This window comes from Amphiura filiformis, chromosome 1 (assembly GCF_039555335.1).
Source record: "Amphiura filiformis chromosome 1, Afil_fr2py, whole genome shotgun sequence".
In the NCBI taxonomy this organism is placed as follows: Eukaryota; Metazoa; Echinodermata; class Ophiuroidea; order Amphilepidida; family Amphiuridae; genus Amphiura; species Amphiura filiformis.
In genome coordinates, this window is record NC_092628.1 from 14,881,846 (window position 1) to 14,899,337 (window position 17,492).

Sequence of the window (17,492 nt, forward strand, 5' to 3'; positions counted from 1 at the left end):
AACATCAGGTCTTTAGGGTTTTGGTCAGATATAATTGATTTTAAGATGCAGTTGACTTAAACATGATATCCGACGTATTGACTGATATGAAATAAGAAAGACAATTGAAGCAATTTTTGATCTAAATTGCAAAGATGTTTTAAAAGCATCAGTTATTTTTAAGTCAGTCTTTTGGGTTTTGAGTCAATTAATTTTGTGCTGTGGTCAATACTAATATTTATGAAAAAAAATACAACCATTACTACAAAAAGAAATAATAAGAATATGAAGCAAGTTTGTTAAATAAGATTATTGTTACATATAACATCTAAACAAGCCTTACAACTTTTTAAATATTTTACCTCTTTGTTTTTAACCAAGAGTCATTTTTGAGTTGTGACTCCATCCTCTTTTTTTGAAAAAAAAATTGAGAAGTAAGTCAAGTCATTAGACCCCAAAAGTAAGAAAGTTGTCGCAGTCTTATGGCCTAAGGCTTACATAGTACTTGTTGACATGGAGTAGGCAGGCCATTTGGCCCAATGTTAGAAAGTTTGCAAGGCCTGACATGATTTTTGCAGGCTTTCATAGGCCTCCAGGGTCCACTTAGATGCTTGGAGAAATCTTCCACAGGTCATTTGGGACTGCCATAAATGAGACTGGCAGTGAGCCTGGTACAATTTTCTGCCTCGGGGACCACCTTATTATCGTATCATGACAGATTAAAACTTGTCTAAATCTTTCCATTTTGAAAGGAAAAAAAAAGTGAAAATTTGAATAACGAGAATGAAATGAATATTTAAATAACCCGCAGCACATGTGCCAACAGGTTTTGCCCCCCTCCCCATCTTCAGACTTGCACTACAAAAAGTTACAGATGGCTGAGTATGGTGCCTCCTGGTGCATCCGATACCCAGGAGACATATCAAATCTGTTCTCTAACCTCCCCCTACTATGGTGAACAAAGTAGTGTCTCAGAAACTGGAGTGAGATAAACACAAATATGACGGGTACTCCTCTCTACCCGCCACTCAGTCAACTTAAAAATCTTGGACTACATGTAGTGTGACATATTTATCTTGTATCATAACCTTTGCTACTCATCTGGTGTGTGAATGGAGGTAGAGGGGTTGATGTACCAAACCCCCATCTCTAAACCCCTGGGGTAGTTGTGTTATCCACGACACGATAAAGCATATCACAATTTATAGAAATACATGGAGCAGGAGGCACAAATTGATCATTTTTGTGGTTTAGCGGTTCTTAATATATAGCGGATTTGGATGTCCAACTTCTGTTGATGAGCAGACACACTGGAGGTGTAAAGAGTTCCATGTGGTTCTTACTGAATGCAGCATTTCTCATCTTTGCTTCCCATGCTTTTGTTTTTTCGTCTCTGCAATACATTGTCCAAGTATTCTTGTTCTTCCTCAGCTCTGTAATGAGACAAAGACAAAGAAGAGAAAACATAATTAATCAAACTGCACCAAAAAATTATATCTGTAAATATATGGGAAAATCAGAAGATAGAACTTGCAACCTGCATCATCACTGTAAGAGAGGGTAAGAGACAAAAAACACACAGAGACAAAGACAGACATACAACAAAGACAATATTTCAACATTTTAGGCCAAAAATGCAACTAGGCAAATAGGCAAATTTTCAGACAGACAGATCAAGAAATAAGTTAAGCCAGAGTTAGCAAATTTGACGGAATCATAGACAGACACAGATTACCTGCTATTTTATAGGCGCTGTTAGTGTGTGAGGGGGAATTCCCCCCACAATCTTAGATTTTGATCCATTAGGAATCAGAAAAATTTAAACTTTATTGGCCCAAATTTAAAAAAAAAAAGATTTTTTGCATACTCTAATAAAAAATTCCTGAAGCCGCCACCGGTCGTAAGGTCTCGAAAGCCCTATAAAAGAGAAATTGAAGAGAAAAGAAGAAAGAGAGAAAACTTATCTAGCAGTACACCTCATCCGTAAAAAACGGATAAAAAATTAAATCAAACCGACGGCATACATCATTATAAAGTGATTAATGACAGACAGATGCCTGGAGGCCATCAATTGTGTGTTGTGTGTGTGGGACGGTCAACCCCTGGTACCTTAGCTCCTCATCGACATGTTGTCTGTTGTGCTGTTGTTGTGTTACCGGACTGTATCATTGTTCCCTGTGTTTTGTTCCACCCGTATTTGACATTAATAATACATGGCTCAAGTGGATGGTTTTCATGTCAAGGAGAGATGTGGTACAAAATGGGAAAAAAAAAAAAAAAGTATAATAGTGAAAAGAAAGAGCTTGGTTTGCCTTTATCAATGAAATATGACCCCAGAGGATTAAAGCTCTCTCGGTCTCTACTCTAAGGCTGTAGCGACAACTTCCGGATGAACTTCACATTTCTCTCTTTTTATTCCCCTTTCTTCCTCTCTCTACTTTGTAAATCTCGGCACTCGTACTCGGCGGCAACATGTGGTTTTGTAAACTTTTATCCTACCCATTAACTTCCCAATAATGTACAGAGTTAGGGACGGTCTTTTGGAACTTGCAGGAGAGCATGAAATAGCTCTTCTGGAGCCTTTAGGGAGAGCTGTTTAGAACATTTACAATAGAATTGTAAGGAGAGAATGGTCAACTAAGGAGAGCTAAAAGCCCGGCTAAAAGTCACTCTCCTATATTGCTCTCGCTCTCCTCAAAAAGGCAGTCCCTGCTGAATCTATGCTGTTTTGAAACTTGAGCTATTTATCACATAATATTAAACATTCTACATGTGATAATTCTCATGGTAGAATGGTTGGCATGGTAGACTAGAGTACAATTATGTGGCAAATAAATTGGATCCGTCCTTTTTATTGGAAATTTTTGAAAACTTGTTTAGCTGTTTTATCATAGAAATATATAAATTATACATTGAACATAGGATAAGATATTGTTCATGATTTATCCTATGGAAGAATGGTTGGTATATGGTATGGTACAGTACAATAATGCAACACACAAATTTTATTCATTTTTTTAATTGGGAAAAAATTTAACTTGTTGAGCTATTTTATCACAGAAAATTGAACATTTCTAAAAAAGTTCTACATAGAATGTGATATTATTTATTCATTTTTCTATTCTACAGAACAATATGGTCAGCACGGTACAATACCGTACTGCACAGCACACAGCAAAGTACAGTGCAGTGCAGTACAGCCTAGTACATTTAAGCAATACTAATTTATCTCCTCCTTCTAATCCTACTGTATCACACTAAACTTAATATAAATATTTATTGGTACTTCAATTTTCAACCAAATATTAACAATTCCATTTTTTTGTTGTAATTAATAAAAAAAATAATATCATTTTTTACTTTATTTTAAGTAAATATGAAAGAGTCATCATCAGATGTCACAACCTGCTATCAAACACTTATTCTTTGGTAATTTACTGCCATAATTAATAGTCATATCATCAAATCATCGTTAGTAAGATCAATTCCAATTAAGGTCTTAACGAGGCGTGGCGTTATCATTGACAAACTCATCTCTTATTAAACAACACTGGTGTCGAGTTGTGTGTGAAACCACACCACTAAACACAAAATTAATGACCCATATCCAGTTCCCGATTTCATCCTCATGTGAATGAACTTGTGCTAAAGGATTATAATACAACAATGAGTTCTTTCTCTGTTTATCTAAAATCGACAGGAGTAAGATAGGATGACAAATGATGGTACAGTAAGTCCACGACATATGGTGTTACGCTGAAGACCTCGTATCACGGCTAATGTATCCTGCGCGAAACCTTGCCGACAACACGCATCAGTTTAAGTGAAAAATACTTTTACAAAATACATTATTTACCGAGCTATCAGTGTGATGCCTCGCGCAACACACTAAACAGCTTTCATTTCTTGCCCCCTAACAATATTGTCCAAGCAAACAGTGGCCCGGTGGTAGCACAATGAATAAGGGTGCTCAAATATTCATACTAGTGGTGACAAAAAGGGGGGACAGATACTGATGATAAAATGAAAAGAATGCGGCGTGAAATCGTTGGTGGGCCGTAACAAACCCTAGACAGATGTGAGGTTGACATTAAGAAGGCGGATGATGAAGAGGAGCGTACGTACGTCTCGCTAAACAGGAAGTCACTTATGGCTACTTCAAGAGGCAATAACAATATTGTTTTCCTGTCCCCGAGTGTAGCGTACGTCCTTAAGTAGAATCTGCATTTTATTGTTCAGGTTACCTGGCAATAGCTGCACCTGATGCTATGCCTGTCAGTTTACAGATGATAAATGAGTTTGGAGTTCAATAGCTGCCGTCAGTTACTAACTTAAGGTTAGCAACTATTTTAAACTGTTGCAATTTGGTAGTTCACAGCATCTTGCGAACAGGGCTGGAAAAAATTCCCTGTAAGATGATCAAAATTTCCCTTCAAAAAGACAAATTTCCCTCCAAATTCTCTTTCCCTCCAAACATCCAAATTTCCCAGGAAGGAGCTTCCCACTTTCCACACTTTTTCCAGGCCTGCTTGCGAATGGTAGTGAGCTTTGGCAAAAATTGCATAGATCATTTCATATCGAGTGTGTAGAATAATTCAAATATCACAGATACACTTTTGTAGGTCCTGTGGTTCTTGAGTTACGTTGTAAAGAGGGCTGAAACAAGAACACTTTTGTAAAACTAAAACGCACATAACTCATTAAGAGCAAAAAATCAAGTTTTCAAAGTATATGATTTGTAGAATGAACTTTTGCAAAACTTTTTCAATAACATATTGATTTAGATAATGAAAATCATTCTTTTTTTTTTTTTTGCTTCGACCAACAATACCTCGTCTACCCTTAAATTTTCAATGGTTTTTACTGATGTTTCTGTTCAATTGATATAAGAAACATCAAGAGTCTAGCAACCTGGAGTAGTTTTGGTGAAAACCTACATTTTCTGACAGCACATCTGTAATTGTCAGAATTTTTTATAAAGGCAGGAAAAGAGATACAATGTCTTTATTAAACAAACAGATGACATCTAAAAACAACCCACAGCAGCTTTCTCATTTTAATCCCCTCAATCAAATCATTTTCTATTTAAGTAGATCCACTCGTGCTGGAGAACAAATGCTCACTTTTCTTTTTTCGGTTGTTACTATTTGCCTTGTATCCATCCATCTCGAGTTCTTGATGAGCTTTAAATACACTCTAAATAGTCATTAAATGGAGGCTAGACTATTAGAACACAATACCTCACCGTTGGCTGGTAACAATGCATGCGATACCGGTCACGTGTCACAAATGCTACTAAATATGGCCAGGGATTTTTTTTTAAATACACTTTATATTTCAAGAAACAACAGCAAACCGGTCGGATTTTGTTTTACTCCGACCATCTGGATGTTTTGCAAGTGGGAGGAGACGGCAGATGCATGAGATAGCGAGATGGAGAGAGAGAGAGAGAAAATGAAATGAAACTCTCTCGAGCTGATTGATAGAAAAACAAGACTTAAGGAAAAAGAAGGAGGGGATGCAGCACTAGTTGCGAGTGAAACAAAACACAAGATTGGGTTTTGATAGCGGCCGTCATGGGGGTAAAACAAGATGGGCAGCGCCAGGGGAATACTGAGATTGTGGATGCGATCGTCCGTCAACCAGTCCCGGTGATGCATACGAAGACCTTGCTCTTTTACCCTTGCTGTGCCGAACTCAGATTATAGTCCGAAAGTTTTACAAATATTTACAACAATATTGATTTTTTGTTCATTATAACCAAATTTGATATTGAAATTATAAAATGCATTAAAATAAGTACAAATAGCCCTAGTATTTAACAAGTAGTTGCTATAATACATAGTAGTGTACTACAAGAATTCTCAGCGAGTTTCAAGCAGCAAACTCATAGCCTTGTGGTTGGCATAAAGCCCAAGGGCGGTGAGCGCAGAGGAAAAACCACTATGTTGCCGTATTGAATAGAGACATCATGAAATTCTAATGAACGAGAGCAGATTAAGACATGACAAATATAATTTATTCATACTGCCTTGGGGAAGACCATTTGTCGGTGGTACCGGCTAGAAAATCTTTTTCCTTCACTCTCTTTTCTTTTCCTATTTTTCTTTTCTTTTTTTCTCGCACATTGCTTTTGTAACAGCGTGTTTTTGTTCTTGTTTCAACACAAGCTCACATATGTACCAAGGGGAAAGGGAAGACGAAAGAGACGGAAAGCACTTGCCTCACAAGTGTGTGTGTTTGATTTCAAAACCACCAGTCGTTACAGGGCCTTATTAATACTGCACGACACACTAGAAACAATTCAATGTGCAAAACTTGCACAATTTCTTGGATATTAGCCAAAGTTTTAAAAGAAAATTTTGAGAAACACTAAACCAATACTAGGCCTATTTGTACTCATTTGGATGCAATAGTCATGCTGATTTTGTGATGTTATGGATAATGGATTTGACCTGATTTAGCAATAACTTATATCTAAAATATCAAAACTCTTGATTTTTGCCGAAATATTTTACAAAAAAATCCTACATCTGCATTGTACATCCTTGTAGGAGAAGTTATTCTGTCTATTTCTAACTTACTCAGTACCTAAGTTTACTGATGTTGAATTAAACACACTTTAATGCAGAGTTCTGAACTTTTTACATGTTCATTTTCTCATGTTCTTATTGTTTTTTTCTTTCAATTTCATTATTGCCAACTTTTTGATCTGATTAGATCAGATTATGGCACATTTGACTACTTAATTAGTACCCTTCCCTTTCCTTAACTAGTGCCAGTGGCGTATATTTCTTTTTGACATTGGGGGGGGGGATGGGGTTGGAAAAATTTCTTGAAGTATTGTGAATCAAATGCCATTTGGCGACATAATAAGTGTATATGGTACAAATTTGCTATTTGGAAGCTAAACTGGTGAAATATGGTGCAAAAGTGGGACAAATGCGCGCGAAGGGCGCGAAAATTTGAACTTTTGGGGTTAAAATGGGCAATTGGTCAGAAACCAATATTCAGGCGTCAACATTGGGGGGGCCGGGGATGATAATGTATGGACCATCCCCAGGCAAAATATTGGATCTACGCATATGACTAGTGCCTTCTGTAGGAGTTTTCTAACATATACATAATGTCTACATGTCTAAGGCAGTGTCTAAGCATCTCTAGTGTTCAGTCAACTTTGCGCATGGAATTCGGAATCACACAGAATCATCCATGTTCGATGACTGTGTAATTTGTTTGAATTTCAACAGTATAATTTGCAAGGGAAATGTAATGTTCAGTTTGATTTTAATAAGTCCTCCTTCTTGAAATGAGTTCGTTTAAGCACCCAAGCACCTATTAGGTAAAATACAATAGTTATTGCAGAATTTTGGGGTATTGTTCCATATTTTGAGATATTATTATGAATGACAAGCTCTCCCTGATACAGGCCAACAAATAAACACACACAAAAAAAAAAAAAAAATGCAATCAAACAAACATATTTGTGTTCAGATGATCAGTTATGTTAAAATGTTCCTGTTGTTTTTTGGAAATACAACAAAAATACCTATAGGCCTATTAAAACTGTAAATAATACAGGTGGAAAAGAAAACATGATATCATAATTATAGTATCAATACACTTTCAGAACATTCAATATTTCCATGAAAAGTATTTTTTTTAAATCATATACTAAGTATTACCAGTACTCCATAAGGTTTTCAATATCTTTTAGCATTCTTGAGTGATTTCAGAATAAAATCAATACTACATACTGAATTCAAAATGAATGGTATTCTATACTCCCTGAGAAGTCCCAGTTTAGTACTGTAGCATCTAAAACATAGCTACTACTAGGGGTGAACAAGCTGTGACTAGTCCAGGGATAACAGCTGGGCAAGATACGGCTGAGATCAGCCTCAAGTTTTGCTATAGTTGACAGGCAAGCTACTTGGTTTGGCGAGTTTCGAGTGTTCAAGCAACAAGTACTGGCATGTAAATTTGTGGATGAGCGTTTTCTAAACATTAGACATGAAGGCACGCTGTCATTGGCCTACTCCATTCAAAATCCAGACTACTCCTGTGGAAGATTTAGCGGAAGTCTTCCAATGTGATAGTATGTGTTTTGAATAGAATAGACAATTGGATAACGTCCATTTGAAATACTCACTCCAGTTGTGGAAGATACAGGTAAAGCCATAATACAGGGGGAGTATGGGTTTCAAAATGATTAACCCTGACCAATTATATTTGAAAAACATACTCCCCCTGTGGAAGATATTTTCAAAATTTTCCACAGGGGTAGTGTGGATTTTAACTGGAATAGCCCATTTGGTGCCATTCAAGAGTGCCTGGTCACAGCGCCATCATGTGACATCGCATGTTCTGTACTGCATTCATGTTCGTTGACCTAGAGCTGTCTACTGTCAATCGTGGACACACACAAGAAATCACTGTGAATGGGTACCGTGGACATCCACAATTCCATGGTGTGTACATTATTAACAAGGACCACAGTTGGAGGTGTAGGTGATTCGACACTCGGATAGTGAAAACTTAAAAAAAACTTTAATGTGTGTGTCCACAATTGGATAGTCAGAAAACTTAGAGTGTAGTGTTGTCCCTTGATACCGGTGTTTACTTGCAGGCCGGGGTGGGGTGGGGATGTACATCCGAGTTTGTGTTAATGCACATGTTAGGCTTGTCAATGTATACAAGAGAAAGATTCAATGACTTAAGATATACTTTCTTTAAACCCAAATTATTCTTTTACAATATTCTTTTTGTTCACACAAGAATTTTCGTTCATATCTAATGATATCTTCATCAATAAATTGGCAAAAATAAGAGCAGAAAAAATATTTGCATACTGATTTTTCTCTCTATAGCTGCATATTCAATGACAACAGTGCCTTTTGAAAATATATAGATGCTGTATTAGTATGCTCTATACCAGTGATGCATTAAGCATCAAGGCAAATCAGCCATGAAAGTTGAGGGGAAACAACTGGGTAGAATGCAGCCATGATAAGCCTCAGATTGGCTAGCTCACAAGGGAAGTCACATCATTGTGAGTGCATGGCACATACTAGGGATAAGATGCGACAGGTGCAAGCAAGACATGTAACCAAACTTTGCACATCTTTTCAAATGGAAAAAAGGATGTCAAGCATTTTGGTTCCCTAAAATGTCTTCAACCAAAATTCAATTATTTCCTCCTAAAAGTGTCTTACGAACCGTGGTACTATTACTACTATGAGTTATATGAACCGTACATCAGAGAGTAAAATAAGAATATGGGGCTGTGGAGCGAACTTCATGAGGAGCTTGACGAGCCATGGACCTTTTTGAATATTAACACATACATTTATCTAATCACCAGAACAAAAAAACAGAATCAAAACAAGACAAGACAAGACAACAGGGCAAGGACATATTGAACAAGTAGCTCAAAAACAATATTATTACTATTATTATTAGGCATATTATACTGCAACAAAATCATGTTTAATGAAAATCTCACAAACATTCCCAAATTTGTGAACAAGTTTGGGAAGAATCAACCCTTTAAAGGAATATTTCGTGATCCTAGCATCCTCTTTTTATTACATTTTTCAGTAGATATCCACAAAAAAAGCTTATTTCTAAAATTTCAGTTGATACCGATTTTCGCATTTGCGAGTTATGCATGATTATGTATATTACACTACTCCATAGGCCACTGCTGTAATTTCGTTCTGGTTTACCAGAACGTAATTGAAATTTGGGGATGTTTTTCCTAAACAAATTTAATCTGCAAGAATTTTTTTGTACACAAACATTATTTCCAGTGGTATAAAAATCTAAACTTTTTTGGAGAAAAGTGGGGGATGAGGCTGTGGATCATGAAATGCCCCTTTAAAATAGCAAAATTCAAATAAATGTGCACCAAAATGTAGGACTTATTGACAAATGATTTTAATTTCTGGACATTTTCACATTTTATTGACACTATCGAAGGCTATGAATTGAGAAAAAGAAAGAGGGTGAAGTAGAAATTAATAACAACCACACTGGATAATAATAACAGAATTGTTACTATTCTATAAAAAAAAAGCCTTGATAAAAAGGCCGCATACAATAAAAGAAACAGATTGCATTAAAATAGAATTTCAAATAAAACCAAATATACTCAAATCATTCAAACGTCAGCTGGGCAGTTGGACAGATTTTCTTGCAACTATTAAAAAAAATGCTTCGTGTTTTTTTTCTATTGATACATTCTACAACAAGAGTAGCAAGTTTAAATTCAAATGGGAGCAAATTTGTACAAATCATTTAAAATGTCAGCTGTTAAGATTTTTCTTTTCAAGTGCAGCTTGATTGAGTAGATTTAAGTTTCATTTTCAATTTCGAAGGGGTTAAGTGTAAGAAGGCCCTGCTTGCAAATAGCTGCCTTATAAACACTAGACAATTTCTGCATTCTACCTTGTACACATCTACTATATAATATGACACCTGGCAGCTATTAGCAGTTGGGTCCTTATTGCACTAAACCATTTATTTAACAAAGGAGAATCATGTTATCAAGTTTTAAACAAAGTTGTTCAAATTCTTTATAGATGTGAGCCATATTAAAATTGTACTGCAAATATTAAAAAAACCAAAACAGTTAACTTTGTTTTAGGTACAAGGTGATCAACAAAACTAAACACATTACAAATGAGAATTCTGTGACTGGATTGAGATGGACCCAACCTCAAATAAAGAATAAGAATCTTGCCTATTCTGCATGTTGAATTAATTTGAGAGTGGCGATGGCACAGTGGTATAAGGTCTTTGACTTTGGTGTCAGGGGACCTCCTGTTCAATCCCTGGTGTTGGAAAAAATTACAATCAATTATCCATCATGCATTTAAATTGTGGGACAGAAGCAGTGGATGACAAAGATCTCACAGTCAGTTCCAATCAGGTCAACACATCACATATTTAGACCCTAGCTACTATGGGCTATTTTCGGAAGGAGATAAGATTATGTGACTGCTTATAGGTTCAAATTTCAACCTGCATAATCATGAAGCTCATAGGCTAAGTGGTTAAAGCTAAAGTCTCGTAAACCTGAGGTACTGGGTTCGATTCCCAGACGGGATCACCTTTTCTACTTGTTTCCTTTACTGTTTGCGATGGCAAACCTGGTGAAAAATTATGTTTATTGCATTTTGTTCCCATCAATCACGCCACAGTTTTTCTACGATATCATGAATAATTTTGACAAAGTTGTTTCTTGATATAACATCTGCACCAATTTCCCATCTCAAAATCATCACCATCCAACACAAGCCAATAAAATTTAGCCCCAGGGCTCAAAACTTTCCCTAAAAATCAACAGCGTTTGAACCAAATTATCCCCATCTCTCACCATCCCATTTTCCCTTACTTTAATCCGTATCTCTTATTTACGAACACTTTTAAACATCTAAATGCTCACTTTGCTAATCCCAAATCCTGTCTTACCAGTCAATTTTTAATCATTTTATTATCTATATATGCATCCGCTTAACTCTTAACAATCACACAGCAAAAAAGTTTCCCCCTTTTTCCCCTTTTTTCTTCCATGCCTGCTCACAAGGGTAAAAAAGATTTAATCTGATTGTAGGCTTAGCATGCATCATGTATGCTGATATTTCCAAGATACAAAATGGCAAAAGATAAATCTGTCTATTTTTATAGCACAAATAGAGTCTATCAATTTATTGCATATTTGTAAAATATTGTCATTAATATTTTTCAGATTCCTAAATTGGAGAGGATGTGTTTATCCCTTAGGGGAAGCGATTAACACTCATCAGTTTTTAATTTATTTCTTTTACCGTTTCTGAATGTTTTTTAATCGGCTGTCAATCTAGCATTGTAGAAGAGAAGTGATTTTCAACTCGCATTGCATAATTTACCTTTGACCTCATTTCTTACAGTTTCTCATCACACATTATTTTTCTCTGGTTGTACAGCCCTCGAATTAACCCACGGCACCCATGGCATTTTGCCGTGGGTGCCCAACCCCACTGCCGTAATGCCCTCAAAATATGTCCTTTACCCAAGGCATTCACTTGCCGTGCCCTCTAATGAAGTTGCCGTCGGTGCCCCAGCCCTGCCCCTTCATTATAAAATCATCTAACTAAGTTTGTGTGTGTTTTCTTCACTTTTGAGAAATTGCCTTGGTGCCCTTCTCAAATTTTCAACAGTTGCCATGATGCCCTCTTGAAATATTACAAATTGCTGTGCTGCCTTGCCTTTTCAGTGAAAATCCAAGGCAATTATCAACTTGCCCTAAAAAGTTGCCGTGCCCCTTCAGATCCTTAATTCGAGGGCTGTGGTTGTACTTTCACTGACAATAGAAAACAGCGGTTCAAAGGGCTATTCCAGTTGAAATCCATACACCCCCTGTGGAAGACATGACTTTAATCTCCCACTCAGGGAGTGTGAATCAGTTATCTGAATGGGTGACTCCATTTGAAATCTGCACCCTGTGGGGGATTAAGGTTGTGTCTTCCATAGGAGGTGGGGATGGATTTCAAATACATCACATTTTACATTTGTCACATGAAAGCCACACATTGTATCTGGAAAATCATGGAATTCTCAACATATAAATGCCAAAGTCATGATTCCCTGGTAATATTTGTTCTGAAATAAACTGGTTTTACTGAATTTTTCCCTTTTCAACATTTTGTTTTGGATTTAATGGCTGTAGTAGGGGAACCAGTAGAAAACAGTAATGATGCTTTGTAAGAGGAATCACTGGAAATTTTTCAGTGCAAATTGGCTTACTTGTTTGTTTTTCTAAAAATCAAATTATTCATTAAAGCAGACTTTTAGAACAAAGTACAGACATTGTTGGACACAAAAATGTAAAATTTGTATTCATAGAAATATTGCACACTTCATTAAATCAAAGATGAAATAAATATATTGTACACTTCTGCGATACAATTTTACAATGTACATCTTTATCTTACAGATAAAAGGACAGACAACCAACATAGAGGGCTCTCTGACTCCAATAATGATGGCAGAGGAAGAATGTGTTCTATCTACAAGGACTCAGCTTAGAGTGACAAGTATTATAGACTTTGGGCTATTCCGGTTGAAATCTGTACACCCTACGGAAGACATGACCTTAATACCCTACATAGGGGGTGTATATTTCAAATGGAGTCACCCATTCAGGTAACTCCATTTGAAATTCACACTCCCTGTGTGGATGATTTTGGTCATGTTTTCAATAGGGGTTGTATGGATTTCAACCAGAATACACATTCATTCAATACACAAATCATGGAGAACAATTTTTATCGAGATAGAAGTTATGAAACTACCAAAACAACACAACACAACCAAACATCAATAACAATTAACATTACCCTGATATTTAATACAAATCTGATATTACTGTGCTTATAGCTTTGTATAATTTTAACTCTCTTGCTCATTATTATAAACATTGTTAAGTCATTGTCTCCATATTGTTACCATCACAACATCATCACCATCAATATCATCTTTATCATCATCCTAATCAATATCTTTATCATTTTTATCATCACCTACACCACCACCACCAACCATAATTATTATTTGTTATCAACATTATCATCACTGTCACCATTACCATCATCATCTCAATCATTGCAGCAGCTGTCCTTATTCCCATAACCATTGCCACCACCTTCATCTCCACCATTTTCATCATCATCATCATCATCACCACCATCATCATCCGAGTCACCATCATAATCTGAGTCATCATTATCCGAGTCATCATCATCAGAGTCATCATCATCATCCGAGTCATCATCATCAGTTCAGTTCAGTTCAGTTCAGTTTATTTCATCCATTCAAAATACATGTTAACATAATACAGAATAATATTTTCTTGTATAAAACAGTGTGGAACATTTTAAATTATATGACAAAAGTATGAGAAACAGAGGATGAGGATGCCACCAAACGCACAGCGTGATGACGTGGCACCCTATACATAGTGTTTCAATTTTACAATAAGCAAAACAAAATTTAATACATTAGGAAAAAAAAAAGCGAACAAAGACAAACAAGCCTTGTAAGTAGAGAAAATACAAGATTTACCAATGCAAAATTCAAAGTATACAATGCATATTAAATAAGAAATAATTTTATAACCAGTAGGCATATCTAGAATATTAAGTCATTTTAGGCAATTTCCAAAATATTACATGAAAAAGATGTATTGTAAATGTAACACGTATTGGATATAGGCCTACAACCTTGAAAACAAAACATGTATGCATGAGCAAATCAGAGGCCTAAATCCAACATTTACATGTGAATTTGTAAAAAGGCTAGTACCTACAAAGTAAATGATAAATTATCCAAGTCATAACATAACATAACATAACAACAAGTCATCATCATCTGAGTCAATCATCTTTTGAGTCATCATCATCCAAGTCATCATAATCCTCACCACCACTAAAAACAACAACAAACACAAAACAACAACTTACTCTCTTTCTTGTGCATCTAGCTGTTGTACAATTTCATCTCTCTTGTTCACCAAGATGACTAAATCCTCTAGCAGTAGCTGCTCTCTCTTCCTCTCCTCCTCTGTCTTTTGCCAATCTGTAGGAATAAAAAACCATCATAAAATTAATACAAGGGACTTTATCCATGAATGAAGTGTTAGTGGGGTAAATATACAAGGAGCAGTGTGGGCTCTTTTAACTTCTCCTTTATCAGCCCTATCCGTAACCCATATATTGCTTGGGGTCGCTGAACCTCGGGGTCACTGGACTTCATCCACTGTCCGCCCATTTGATATGCTGGGGGAGGGGGTGCTTGTGGCGGTGGTTTTGGGGACAGGTACTTGGACTTGCAAATCATTTCCCATCCTCATTTACATCATTGGACAGTCCCAATGGAAATATATCACAAAACAGGGGGAGTGTCAATTTCAAATGGATTCATCACATTAAGCAATTTTATATGAAATGCACCATTCCTCTGTGGAACATTCAGGTTGAATCTTTCTTAGAGGGTGTATGAAATTTAAAAGGAGCTACCTGATCTATTTGAAATCCATATTTGATATTTTCAACATCTTCCACAGGGGTAGTGATTAGCCCATTCAAGCTATTTTTGCCCCTTCCCTTACATGATTTACTAAGTAAGTTGATTTTCTTATCATTTTGTCCCTCAAACCCTGAATTATGTACTTAGTTTAAATGGATGATACTGGACTAGTTCTGGTTGTCAAACTAATATTTCTTGTTTCAAATTTGCAACTTGTAATCTTTGAAACACATAGATAGAAGGAGCATAAATCAGATATCACAAAACACACAAACTAACCATTGATTTTCTACATGGCACAGTATATTTAAAGGAAACAAATGTCTTTTTTCCAAGCAAATATGATTTCAATTTGCATAACAGTCACAATAATTAATGATTTTTTGCCGCCAAAACCGTTTCGCTCTACAAATCTGAAATAACATCAAACAACCTTCAAATTGTCTATCAATTCAGATTAAAGCATTAAATCTGTAAATCCTAAGGAGATAAAAAAAGGTATTATAAAAAAGAGAGAGTTTTTTGAATAGAATGTATCAAATTCTTTATTCATACAAATCTGACAATAGAATCACATAAAGAGTTCTCTGACAGTTTCATAATAAAATTCCAGAATTATCTCAGGAATTAAGGAATTAGATAAAAAGAAGCCTTTTTTCGTTTATTAAAAATCACAGATTAAAGTCTAATCTCACAACTGTTCTCTTTTCATCCCATTCTTTGGTGACAAAATTTCCTCCTTGTTTCTCTTTTCATAGGGGACAATGCTACATCATAAGAGGCTTTTGTTGCATTATTCACTGCAGTTTTTAGGTAATCAGAGCAACATTTACGTAGTCATAAAAGAAAAGATTTGTCCCGCTAAATTTTAGATTTGATTGGGGTTAAGAACATTTGGAGTTGGGTTATTCCAGTTGGAATCCATACACCCCTTGTGGAAAGACACAATCGTAAACCTTCCACACAGGGAGGGGTGGGGGTTGTTGGGTGGGGTGGGGGGGGGGGGGTTTAAAATAAAACCCGCCCACTTGTGGAAGACATTACCTTAATCTCTCACACAGGGGATATAGATTTCAAATAGAGTCACCCATTCAGGGAGCCCATTTGTAATTCACACTCCCTGTATGGGTGATCAAGGTCATGTCTTCCACAGGGGGTGAAAGGATTTCAATTAGAATAGCTCATTTTTGGTTCTGTTATTTGGACGCATAATTAGATACAATACGCAGCAGGAAGTCGTAAGATTCACTGATCTGAGCTGTCAGGCTGGCGCCTACAAAATGTGTAGACTAATCTCTTATGCGACAGCCAATCAGAAACTAGGCATAATCCGGTATGCGACAGCCAATCAAAAACCAGGCATGCTGAGCTGTACTTGTGTAAAATGGTTATGATCACTTGTAGGCATCAGCCAATCAGAATACAAGCTTGGTTTAAAAAAACTAGTGACCAAAGACCCTGTATAATGGAAAGTTTATTGCCCTTTCAAAGTAAATTACCTATTTATTTACTACAGTTTTACATCTTATTTCTTCTATAAAATTATTAGGTGATTCTATTTGCTTGTTCTTTGCAGAAGATATGTTCTAAAAAGATGTTAAAGGCTGAAACAGAAAAGGTTCTGATTGGCTAATTGAATCATGTCATCATCACATCGGCACCTCATTCACAGAACATGATGCGTAAAATTGTCGAGTGACGCAGGCTTGACCTGCTTCTTTATTACGCAAGGGATCCGGACAATCGGTCGACCAATGCGAAAGGTCTTTGCAAAATACTATGATGGTCTGTATTGATCGAATGAGCCATTTTAAAAATTATTTTACATTTCAGAAGGGCTCTTTTCCCCATTTTTTACAACAATATTCAAAGAAAGTAATGACTTTTCTGGAAAGAAAGGTTGATATTTATTTGTACAGTACAGCCTAAGAGTTGGTACCAAATTAGAATCCATAGAGCTATGCCAAAATAACAGTTTTAAGGTCTAATTATGAATGTTAGGTTAGAAATTAAGGCAGGAAGTAATGACATAAATATTTGAATCATTGGATATTATAGGGGTGTGGTATTAACAAGGTGAAATGAAGGTCTTCTATGCAGGCACCTGTATAAACTTTAAGCTTAATCATTCTGAAGAATACTGGGAAAGTTAACAAAGAGTCCTCAACAAGAAGGTCATGCTCCTGACACCCTCACATATATATGCTACTGGTGTCTGATAATATCAATGAGGTAAAACCAAAGAGTGACGACTCCACCATATTTGTGTATCCCTTATGGAGGGCGAAATAGTGTACCTCCCAATGAGGTGGAACCAGAGTACCGACTCCACTATGTTTGCGTGTCTCTCATGGAGGGCGAAATAGTGTACCTCCCAATGAGGTAGAACCAAAGAGTATCAACTCCACCATGTTTGTGTGTCTCTCATGGAGGGCGAAATAGTG

The 17,492-nt window shown here is 36.3% G+C and overlaps 1 protein-coding gene across 1 annotated transcript in view; it reads right to left on the bottom strand.

Annotated features, from left to right (window-relative positions):
• Window positions 1-395: 395 nt before the first annotated feature.
• LOC140158690 (EH domain-binding protein 1-like) overlaps window positions 396-17,492 on the bottom strand; it is a 124,658-nt gene continuing 107,561 nt past the window's right edge. The window contains 2 exon segments of the mRNA XM_072181910.1: window positions 396-1,412; window positions 14,484-14,598. Coding sequence (XP_072038011.1) covers window positions 1,319-1,412; window positions 14,484-14,598 — 209 coding nt within the window. The 3' untranslated portion in view covers window positions 396-1,318.